This window comes from Eptatretus burgeri, chromosome 11 (assembly GCF_056783735.1).
Source record: "Eptatretus burgeri isolate ZD-2024b chromosome 11, Ebu_testis_v1, whole genome shotgun sequence".
Classification (NCBI taxonomy): Eukaryota; Metazoa; Chordata; class Myxini; order Myxiniformes; family Myxinidae; genus Eptatretus; species Eptatretus burgeri.
The window spans coordinates 60,021,468-60,033,518 of NC_140971.1; the positions used below are offsets into that span (position 1 = coordinate 60,021,468).

The 12,051-nt window shown below is 44.1% G+C and overlaps 1 protein-coding gene across 3 annotated transcripts in view; it reads left to right on the forward strand.

The window, feature by feature from the left end:
• LOC147017197 (regulating synaptic membrane exocytosis protein 2-like) overlaps nucleotides 1-12,051 on the forward strand; it is a 352,541-nt gene that overhangs the window by 302,060 nt on the left and 38,430 nt on the right. For all 3 annotated transcript variants that reach the window (XM_085846651.1, XM_085846649.1, XM_085846650.1), the window contains exon 21: nucleotides 5,491-5,723. In XM_085846651.1, coding sequence (XP_085702777.1) covers nucleotides 5,491-5,723 — 233 coding nt within the window. The remainder of the gene's footprint in view (nucleotides 1-5,490; nucleotides 5,724-12,051) is intronic.

Here is a 12,051-nt window from a genome sequence, read left to right on the forward strand (position 1 = left end):
GTGGTGAGGGCAGCGGCTTGGGATCCAAAAGGTCCTGAGTTCAAGCCCCGTTGGGCCACTGAATTAATACAGAGGGGGTTGACTCAGCCTGTCATCCTTCCGAGGTCGGCGAAATGAGTACCAGTATACTTGGCCGGTGTATACCCCGGTTAAAATAGGTGTACCATATCCTTGTGTAGTAAGAGGTGACCAGGGTTGCGTCAGGAAGGGCATCCGGCGTAAAACGTGCCAAATCAGTATGCGGATCATAACGGATTATCCGCTGTGGCGACCCCTAACGGGAGCAGCCGAAAGAAGAAGAAGAAATGTCAAAGCTTGTTTCATTTCATGCAGTAACAAAAATCTGATGGTGGAACAAAGAAAGGGGCGTGCCGAAATATTTATATATATATATATATATATATATATATATATATATATATATATATATATATTATGCATATACATATATCGAAATTTATGCATATACATATACATACGTAGAAACATACATACATATGTATGTATATATATATATATATATATATATATATATATATATATATATATATATATATATATATATATATATATATATATACACACACACACACACAAGGTGTCCCAAAAAATGTTCTCACATTTTGGCTCAAAACCAGTTATGAGGAGTCAAAATGTGAGTACATTTTTGGGACACCCTGTATATATATATACATATGATTGACCCATCCCATGCATGCCTGGTGTCAGCTTAATTGTTGGGGTGTTGTGCTTTGGATCCTTGAGTCCTGAGTTCAAATCCCGCTCAGCTGTTGAATTTATACCAGATGGAGTTAACTCGGCCTTTCATCCTTCCGAGGTCGGCAAAATGAGTGCCAGCATGCTGATATAATGTGTCGGAGTGGTGACTCTTCCAGGATTGTGCCCAATAGCCAAGAAGACTGCTTAAGCAGCACCAACGCTCTGCACAGTTTATGGTCCCAATCTCCTCCTCCATCTCCCATGCAACTCTCGCCAAAGTGTCGCAAAGTTAGTGTTAAACGCTGTTTCGAACCCTTCCCAGAGTTCCTCAACAACCATAAAGACGTTTGCACATTGTACACACGGCAATCCCAATGCTATACACTCCCCTCACTACCAGACCGGTTTAATCACTTATTGGTGAATCATCAGCAATAGTGCAGACAGCAATGCATACCAATGAGGCTCTCAAGCATGTACCACGTGCATACGTCAAAAACAGTCAATATATGTATAAAGAAAGACCCACCCACATCTCTCACCTATGAATGAAGGGAATAGCCAATCAGCTCTCACCGAATCGACTGCATCGGCCCAGATGGCTGGGATTATAGAAATGATTGACCCCCCCCCCCCCATGCTCCTCCAGCCAAAGTCGCTGTATAAAGCAATCCAAGAAGACTTATGCAAGTTATGTGCTAAGGCCTCGGTCACATTTGCTCTACGGCGAGGATACGGCGGCCGTACGCCCTCTGAATTGACAGAAACGTGTGGTGGCCGCAGAGAAACTGAGGTGGCCTCAGGGAGGCCCAAGCCATTTGGCTATATTTTACAGGCCGTAGGGTCGCCGTGGAATTATAGCGCGTAGTTATAGCTTTTTTTCATTTCTACGTTCGCCGTAGCAATTCGACAAGCCAACCTATGACATAGATGTGTTCCACGTCGACCGTACGTAGGGCGTACGGTGGGCTTGCGTTATTCGTGCGGCTGCGGTAAGCTCTTCTCAATGAAAAATGAATTTTCCCAACCCCCAAAAAATTACGGCGGCCGCACTATTTCCACGGTCGCCGTACGGTGGCCTTGCGGTCTGTGTGACTACCTGCGGGCAACGCAGGGTCGACACACGGTTCCCCTACGCCCGTCGTGCACCTACGTATGGCCTCCGTGGCAGTCTGCGTCGACCGTGCGTCCACCGTGCGCTACCGCTGGAGATCGGAGTATAGGTGTTTGTCTATACCGTGGTGCCCCCAGAATCCCAATTTAATTCGTTCCAGGAGGCTGTTCGGATTGCAAAAAGTTCGGATTCCAAAAATATTTTCCCAATAAGAAATAATGAAGTGAATTAATCCGTTCGTGGACCCAAAGAAAACCCACTTTCAAGACACATTAAACTGAAATTCCCCATGTTCAAGGTAAAATAGGATGAGTAAATGACCTTCGGTGGCGGTGTATTGTATGTAAACTGGTACAATCACCACATCCAAAGGTCCACACAGGCTCGTGCTCCGTCCTGGTTTCCGATTGCTCGCTCACTCTGTGAGAGCGCTGCCCCCAGGGCAGCTCATCAAACATGATGCCCGCAGAACCACAATCACTTTCATCAAACGCATCGGGTTGACGTAATCATGGATATTCCAAATTACAACTGGTTTTGCTGTGAAATTCAATCCTTGCCCGACAGTCCGTCACACCACGTGATCAGATTGCTTTTTTGTTATTAATTAAAACACAAGATGATGAAAAAACAAACATCACAAATGAAGGTGAGAACACGAGGTAAGGCCTAAATCACATTTGGCTCGGCGGCCGGAGGGTCTACAAAATGTACGGGCACTAGCAATTACAAAGCGGCCGCAGTATTTCCACGGTCACACAATGTAGCAGTCACATATGTTTTTAGCAGCGTCTCGCGTAGCGAACGCTGCTCATAGAGAGCTCGGCGTTGTTCTTCTTCTTCTTCTTGTGCTTCTTGTTCTTCTTCTTCTTGTGAAGACAAAACGTTAATCTCTCGAACTCAGCTCTTGAAAATACAAGATCCGGATCGCCTTAAATACTGAGCACATGTACACATCCTCACATAGACACCTTTTGAGAGCGTCTATCATGAACTTTTAAATATATTCGGACATTTGCTTTAAAGTTTCGAAAAGTTGACATTACTATTTAAAGATTATTCCATTTATCATATTGTAATTTCGTAAATACATTATATATTTCGTAAATACACGATATATCGTAAATACGTAACTACATTATGACGGGTTTCGCTATTGGCTTAATGAAGGCACGTGACGAAATATCGGAAGTTGTTGTTGTTGTTGTTGTTGTTTTAGCCGACAAAACCTTTTGGTTTTGGACGCTGCTCTTGGACACATTTGTCCTTGTTATTTTTCGGGTAGCCGCACGGCGTATTAATAAATTGTGGAGACCGAAAACATGGGTGTGCCGTACGGTCTTTGATTTGATGTCGCACGGTGACCTTAGGGCGTTCCTGCGGTGGCCATAGAATTTTGAAGGCAGACGCAAAGTGCCCGCAGGGGGACCCTAAGCCGAACGTGCGGCCAGACGGACGGTAACGAATGGGTTATTTTTTTTATTTTATTTTAACCAGTTATTTTGTTTCGGCTTGTCGAATTTCTACGGCGAACGTAGAAATGAAAAAAGTTATAACTCCGCGTTATAATTCCACGGCGACCTTACGACCTGTAAAATATAGCCATACAGCGTAGGGCCACCCTGTGGCCACCTCAGTTTCTCTGCGGCCGCCGCACGTTTCTGTCAATTCAGAGGGCGGACAGCCGCCGTATCCTCGCCATAGAGCAAATGTGACTGAGGCCTAAAGTATCGATCAACACACGTGAGATGCTTTCATGAGGACTTCTACCGACGAACTGAATGAACAAAGCACGAAGATGCGGCTCGAACAGGTGGGGGAGACACGTGAACAAACATGAACGCCACGTTGTTTTCGGTTTTTTAAAATATATTAGGTTTTTAGGGCCAAATTTTCTTGAAAAAATTGTTCGGATTCCAATTTGTTCAAACAATGGGGCATTCGGATTCTGGGGGCACCACGGTATATTATAGTTACAGTATATTCAGTTATATATACTGGTATATTTTTATTTCAGTGTGTGTGTGTGTGGGGGGGGGGGGGGGTCAAGGGATAGTGTGTGTGTGTGTGTGTGTGTGTGTGTGTGTGTGTGTGTGTGTGTGTGTGTGTGTGTGTGTGTGTGTGTGTGTGTGTGTGTGTGTGTGTGTGTGTGGTCAAGGGATAGTGTGTGGTCGGTGTTCGAAACACAACGCACACACAGCCACATACAAACGCACTCAAACCCACACACACACAAACACACACACACACACACACACACACACACACACACACACACACACACACACACACACACACACACACACACACGCACGCACACACACACACACACACACACACACACACACACACACACACTACCTGGACCTACAAACACACACACACACACACACACACACACACACACACACACACACACAAACCTCACTCATGGACGCATGGACAAACAGACAAATGACATAGCCACCGAGATTGGGGAAAATGACAACACTTGCATCCCAGCGAATTCACAACAATGCTGTTGCCTCTCTCATCACGTGACAGCAGGGACCCTCTAAAGGAGGATTACCTTCCTCACCATTGATGCTATCCTTTGTGAATCGTCTGCTTTGCTCTATCCTTTTTAATTTTGAACGTCAAGCAACAAAGTCGCAAAGTACAATTTTTAAATTCTTTCGTATGACTTTGCCGTGGTTTGAATCAACAACCTTCCATATTCGAAGTGAAATCACAGCAGTGATTATAATATTGGTGATTATGGTGCAGCGACTTTATCACACACTTTCCTCACCTCGTATTACCTCGCCTCTCACACCATTAATTACAGTATTGGTGATTACGTAGCGGCATATCTCTCACATGCCTGGTTTTGGCTTAATGGTTAGGGTGGTGGGCTTTGGATTTGAGCGATCCTGAGTTCAAATCCCACTCAGCTGTTAAATTAATACCAGAGGGGTTAACTCTGCCTGTCATCCTTCTGTGGTCGGCAAAATGAGTTCCAGCATGCTGGTATACTGTGTCGGAGTGGTGACCCATCCAGGATTGTGTCCAATAGCTGAGGAGACTGCTGGGGCAGCACCAATGCTCTGCACAGAGAAATGTCCCAATGGATGGATGGATGGATATGTATCACACGTTGTACTCACCTGGTGACTCATCCTGGTGGTTACTATATTGATTGTGGTGCTATCCTGACAATTTTACGTTTCTTTGACACCACGGACACAAAGTGGCTATCCATGTGCGGGGAGCCAACACAGGTACTCCCGCCAGCAGGGCAGGGGTGTCCGTATATATATATATATATATATATATATATATATATATATATATATATATATATATATATATATATATATACATATATATATATATATATATATATATATATATATATATATATATATATATATATATATTCCCTGCCTGCAGAGCACCACCTGACAGTTTGCAGTCGGATAAGGAAGTGAACCCAGTTTGGACAACTCAATGCTAAGTCCACTACTTTTGCACCATCCTGTCAGGACAATGCAAGGTTAGGCTTCAAAAGTCATACGAACGCAATGCTATATACATGAATGGAAAAAAAATGTCGGCTTATCATGTCGATCTTTTTCAGCCGAATTAATCCGTTTTTATTTTTTCATTTCTACCAGTATGCTGTCTTCGAAGCAACAACATCATCATCATGGAGGGGCACGTGCTCGAGGCCTTGCTAAAAGCAGCAGTGTTGGTGGTGAGCTGTGCACGCGAAAGCAAGATGGCAGCCTGTCTGACACGGGTGTAAGCATGGCCAGTGGTGGACGCAGGCCTGGCAGCACTATTGGTGCCAAGATGGTGGCCATGGTCGGGCTGCGGAGCCGAAGTACATCTCAGCTACCACAGACAGGTATTACAGCATTTCTGATTGCATCAATTTTGGTAACTATGTTGAAAATCCAGCTCTTTTATTGTGAAACAAACATGAATTTTCCACGAAATGTATAAAAGTATTTGCTGTTCATTCCTCCCTTGTCTAGTGAATAACTAACAATTCTATCACAACCAAGCTAAATGGAGCTTTACAGGAATGGAAGCACATACAAATGATCATCCACTCAGATAAACCGACAATTATTTCCTGCCTACAGCGCGTGTGAGGCTGAGAAAGTAATTGGATGATAACTGAAAATGTAGGAGGCAGCTGTAGTAAGTCAAATAACCCTTATCGTCGCTCATGCATCTCTAACGATTATACAGCCCCTTCCTTTTTCTCATCGTTGGCGTAATTACCAGACAATTGCCATGCATTAGCAGAACAAGAGGATACTCAGGTGTTGAAAGGAAATCTGGAGGTGAATTTTAAGGCGAAATTGTTTGGCAAATATAAGTGATGTTGGATTGTTTATCTTTCAATTTTTGTGCTGTTTTATTGATTTATCACCTTCGTTTAAGTTTTCTGTCAAAAGTTCATCAAACCGATGGCATTGCTCTTCTCTTGTCATGAAGGTTTGCACAAAAAAAACACAGCATCAGCAGAGTTTGGTCTTGACTCATGTCAGCTTTCCTACCTCATTGAAAATTACTTTATGTACAAGTTTTGTGGTTGGAGGTAAGGTATAAACAGGGAGGGGGAGGGGGTGATCAGATTCAGGAAAGTCTGGATTCTTGGATTGGGAAAAAGATTGGCAAAGGCAGTTTAACATAAGGAAATGTAAGTGCTGACAATGGGTAAGAATAATTGAAATAGGGACTATGTAATGCAAGGGGCAGTCTTGGAGCATGTCACCCAGGAGAAGGATCTCAGGGTAGTAATATATTGTTACGGTGCCGGGGGGTCGACCAGGAGCACGATCCCCAGATGGAGCCGCGAGCCGGCTCGACTGAGCGCCCGGAATGCAAAGGTCGTTGCCCCGGATAAGCCCGGAGCGGACGGGTCCTAACTGGACCGAAGTTCGCCAATGGATACGCCACGTGGGGGAAGGGTCGATTGCCAACTTTTCAATTTATCTAAGTACCCATCTGGTCCGACTACCGGGGAAGTTCACCCTTGGCCGACTTTGTCCGAATCGAGTCGCTATCGCCGACTCGGATCCTGCCTAACCGAGCAGAATTACCAAAGTCGGGCCGGACCAAATGAACAAGTTACGAACACTAATCCTCAAACACGTGTCATGTCGAGCCAATGAAAGAAACACAAAACGAGCTGATACATTTAACAATTGGGGTTTATTTATACAGTAATAATGGGGAGCTAGAGAACACAGAAGAGTAGAACTCCACTGAATATCAGAAATGCAATGCAATATGTACAGCACACAAAGCACTTAACAGTTTTCTACTTGTTAGACGGGCCCGCGGACACACATACGCACGCACACACACACACACCAAAGAAATGGTGGCTGATGCCTTTAATACGGACTTCAGCTCGGAGGGACAGATGAGCTGAAGCCCAGGGTCTGCCTCGCACATTTCCACCTCGTGTGGTCTTCAAGCTGTTTACACCGGGCACCAGCGTGGGCGAGCTGGATCCAATCACCCCGAGCCGTGATCCTCTCCGAGCTCCGGCGGATCCCCTCACGCTCCGGACCACGTGTTGGTGAGACGAGGCACCGATCCTTCTCGACCCGATGCGTCGCTTCCCCGAAGAACCACCGACCAAGATGAGGCCAAGAAGTCTCACCAAACCGGGAACCAAGCAGAGACCGCGAAGAGCTCCACGCACCAAGAAGCACCACCAAGATGAGGCCATGAAGCAGGACAAAAGCCACCCAAAGATCCAACTACTCCAGCCGAGCTGAACCAGCACCAGAACAACAACCATCAAGCCAAGCAGAGAGTCCCCTTCTTATCCCTCGCAGCTCTGCCTCGCTACCGGCGTGACTCATCCGTCCTCATGCGCCGCCCCCCCCGAAACTGCGGGTGGGGGCTGTTTACCTTGCTTTCTGCTGAAACGTCCCAACCCCCGTCCCAACCGTCATCCCTGTTTACACCGTTGAATCACGGGACGGGAGGACTCTTCTTCTTCTTCTGAGTTGTGGAGGAGTGTCGTTCTGATTGAACCCTAACTATTAAAATGAATCGCAGCGCATTGACGTAGATTTACCCATTAAACAATGGAAGGCGAGCTATCTATAGAACATGTACTTACCGAGATAACTGAGCTGAAGGTCCTGAATGATGAGTGCGATCATGGTTTCCAGATTCACAAAAATATATTATATATATATATATATATATATATATATATATATATATATATATATATATATATATATATATATATATATATATATATAATATATATGTATAATATATATACATATATATGTATTATATATATATATATATATATATATATATATATATATATATATATATATATATATATATATACACGTATATATATATATATATATGTATAATATATATATATATATATATATATATATATATATATATATATATATGTATAATATATATATACATATATATGTATTATATATATATATACACATATATATATATATATATATATATATATATATATATGTATAATATATATATATATATATATATATATATGTATGTATAATATATATATATATATATATATATATATATATATATATATATATATATATGTAACTGTTCTCGATTTATCGATTGTTCTTCATATTGAGTGCTCAATCCTGCTTATTTTTTCATGCTCATTCTATTTATTACGATCCTGTCTTGGGCTCGGGTAATTTTGGATCTTCCCGTTTTTTTGTTTTTCCCCAACTGTTTATCATACACTCTCACCTTGTTTCCATCATTTATTTTCCATGAGTCACCACATCGCTCTTCTCTTGTCAAGAAGGTTTGTACATAAAAACAGCATCAGCAGAGTTTGGTGCTGACATGAGTCAAGACCAAACTCTGCTGATGCTGTGTTTTTTTGTGCAAACCTTCATGACAAGAGAAGAGCAATGTGGTGAATAATGGGTGTGGTAATGTGGTGAAGAGCAATGTGGTGAATAAACCTTTACGCCATTATTTGATACTCCAGACGTGTCCAAATGGTGTTTATGTCCGGACGTGTCTGGATGGTATTTGTCTCCAGAAGTGTCTGGGCGGTGCTTATCTCCGGGTGGTGTTTGTCTTCGGGAGTGTCTGAGCATTTTGAATTTTGTCTCTCAAGGGACACTGGATACCTTTGACCAGAGTCGCAGGGCCAGGCTGAATGGCAGAGCTGAGCTGTTCAGGGAGCTGAGGCGTAAAACTGTACGTGCACTAAGGGTGGACAAGGAGGCCTATGTGCGAGGAATCTGTGAGGGGGTAGAGCATCACCTGTGGACAGGTGATTCTCGTCCCGCTTACAGGGGAATTCGCGCATTGTGTTCATCCAAGCCCATCCCTCGGAGCACTACAGTTCGAGCAGAGAGTGGTAGGCTCTTAACAGAGGAGTCTGAAGTGAAGGCCCGCTGGGCCGGTTACTTTGAGCGGTTGTACCAGGCTGATCCCCGAGCTGTCGAGTTGGACGTCAATGGTGTTACAATCCCTGTTGCTGACCCTCCAATCAATTGTTGTCCTCCTTCGCCTGTGGAAACACGGGCTGCGGTGAACCGGTTGAAATAGGGTAAAGCTCCAGGGATCTGTGGCATCCATGCTGAACTTCTCAAGGCTGGTGGAAATGCTGCGCTCGTGTCATTGCTTGCAGTTTTTTTGCTCTGCCTGGAACACAGGCATCATCCCAACTGATTGGTTGAGGGGCTTTGTTGCCCCTCTCTGGAGAGGGAAGGGTGATCGCCAAGACTGCAACAACTACCGAGGGGTGACGCTGCTCTCAGTGCCGGGCAAGGTCTTTGCTCGGATAATTCTTGATGGGGTTCGCCACCATCTGCTTGAGCACCAGCGTCCAGAGCAGTCAGGCTTTACCCCAAAGAGGTCAACAATTGACTGTATCCTTGTTCTTCGTGTCCTCACCGAACGCAGACGAGAGTTTCGGCAGGGGCTGCTTGCAGCCTATGTTGATCTCTGTAAAGCGTTCGATTCAGTGAATCGGGATGCCCTCTGGAGGATTCTTGGTCTTCGTGGGGTGGCACCAAAACTGATCGATCTGATGTCTGAACTCTACTTTGGTACTGAGAATGCTGTGAAGTGTGGTGGTACCATCTCTAACTTATTTCCAGTTGTTACTGGAGTTCATCAGGGGTGTGTACTGGCCCCCACACTTTTCAGCACTTGTATGGACTGGATTCTAGGGAGGATGTCGGAAAGATCAAGCTGCGGTGCATCGCTTGGGAATGTCAAGATCTCGGATCTTGATTTCGCAGATGATGCAGTCATCTTTGCGAAGACTTTAGATATCCTTTTGGGGGCCCTCGAGGTGCTAAATGAGGAGTCGGAGCCGCTGGGATTATGGGTTTCTTGGGTCAAAACTAAGATCCAGGCTTTCAATGACATCTTGGATGCTGCTGTCCTGTCTGTGTCTGTTTGTGGTGAGGATGTTGAGGTCGTGGAGAGATTCACTTACCTTGGCAGTGATATTCATGTCTCTGCTGGCTGCGAGTCAGAGGTCAATAGACGTCTGGGTCGGGCCTGGGGAGTCATGGATTCACTGGATCATGGGGTGTGGCGCTGCCGGTACCTGTGCGGGAGGACAAAAGTCCGAGTCTTCAGGTCCTTGGTGCTTCCAGTCTTTCTCTATGGATGCGAGACTTGGACTCTGACCAAGGATCTGAGACGGAGACTTAATTCCTTTGGTACCAGGTCTCTTTAGAGAATCCTTGGCTATCGCTGGTCAGATTTTGTGTCCAACGAGCGGTTGCTGAGAGAGACTCGGATGAGATTTGTTACCTGCATAGTCCGTGAGCGTCAGTTGCAGCTGTATGGACATGTGGCTCGTTTTCCTGACGCTGATCCTGCTCACCAGATTCTCTCAGCGGGGAGTCTCGTGAGTGGAGGAGGCTAATGGGCCGACCACGTGCCTCGTGGTTGGCAGCAGGTTGACCATCATCTCAAGGAGATGGGGATGGGCCTGGCATCTGCCTGGGGGATGGCCAGACGGAGGCCCCTGGAGTACCGGCGGAAAGTGGACGCAGCGACGCTCTGTTCTGGCACATGCTCCCATACCTGACCTGATTCACCACCCTTGCTCTATTTCCTTCCTTATACCTTCTTTTTAATACAAATATAACAAGAAAAAAAGCAATCAGAGATTGCAGACCCTCACCAGGAATTATTTTGTGTGGTGTTTGTGTAGTTTTCTCTGGTGTATTTTGTGTGGTGTTTGTGAACTGGTGAGTTACGTAATTAATAAGAGACATAATTAGAACTGCCACTTTATAACTGCTGGCAGTAATGACCGGTTACAAGACGTCCTGCTTTTATGCAACCCCACTTTGCTCAGACACCTGACCTGACCCATGACGTTTATTATTATTCAAGTGAATTCAGAATGGGATAAATTTAATTCATTTAAAATCAAATGGAAGACCAAATAGGTACAGTCCTACATTGAAGTGATGAAGAGGAACCCAAACGAACAAAAAGCAAAGATTAAGTCATCAGCAGGAACCTGGATAGGATTCACATTTCAGCTGCTGCTCTACTCCTCGACCCTCAAACCCATTCAGGCACAGCCAAGTGAGCCTTATTAAAGTAAATAAATAAATAAGACAAAAATAATGCAGTTAAAAAAAAAAACATTCTGGCTGCCAGACCATGTTTCTGATCAAGTTGAAATCTAAAACATTTATTCCCCATCACTACTAGATCATAATTGTGAAGTTTAACATAGATTGATTAAGCGGTTCCAGAGAAAACATTATTGAATATTTTCTTCAATCCAATATGGCTGCCATACCATGTGACCTTCCAATTATTCCTTAACAAACTTGTACACGAAACACTTAGGATACATTTGTGTGAAGTTTCCCTTTGATCTGTCCAACCGTTCTGGAGAAGTTTTTTTTATAGGTTTTCGGGTAAATCCAATATGGCTGCCAAACCATGTGACCTTTGATGTCATATGTGTGAATCTTTTGGTCCTAATGGATTGGCAGTCATATGTATAATATATAATCTGTTCAGCCACTTCAGCGAAGAAGATTTTTGACGTTTTAAAAAAATATATTTGTGACTGCTGAATTATGTCACTCATGATGTCATTTATATCCCGAGATGACCCTCAAAAATATTTATACTGTTTGGATGTAGCATTCTACATATGCAATTATGACATCATAACA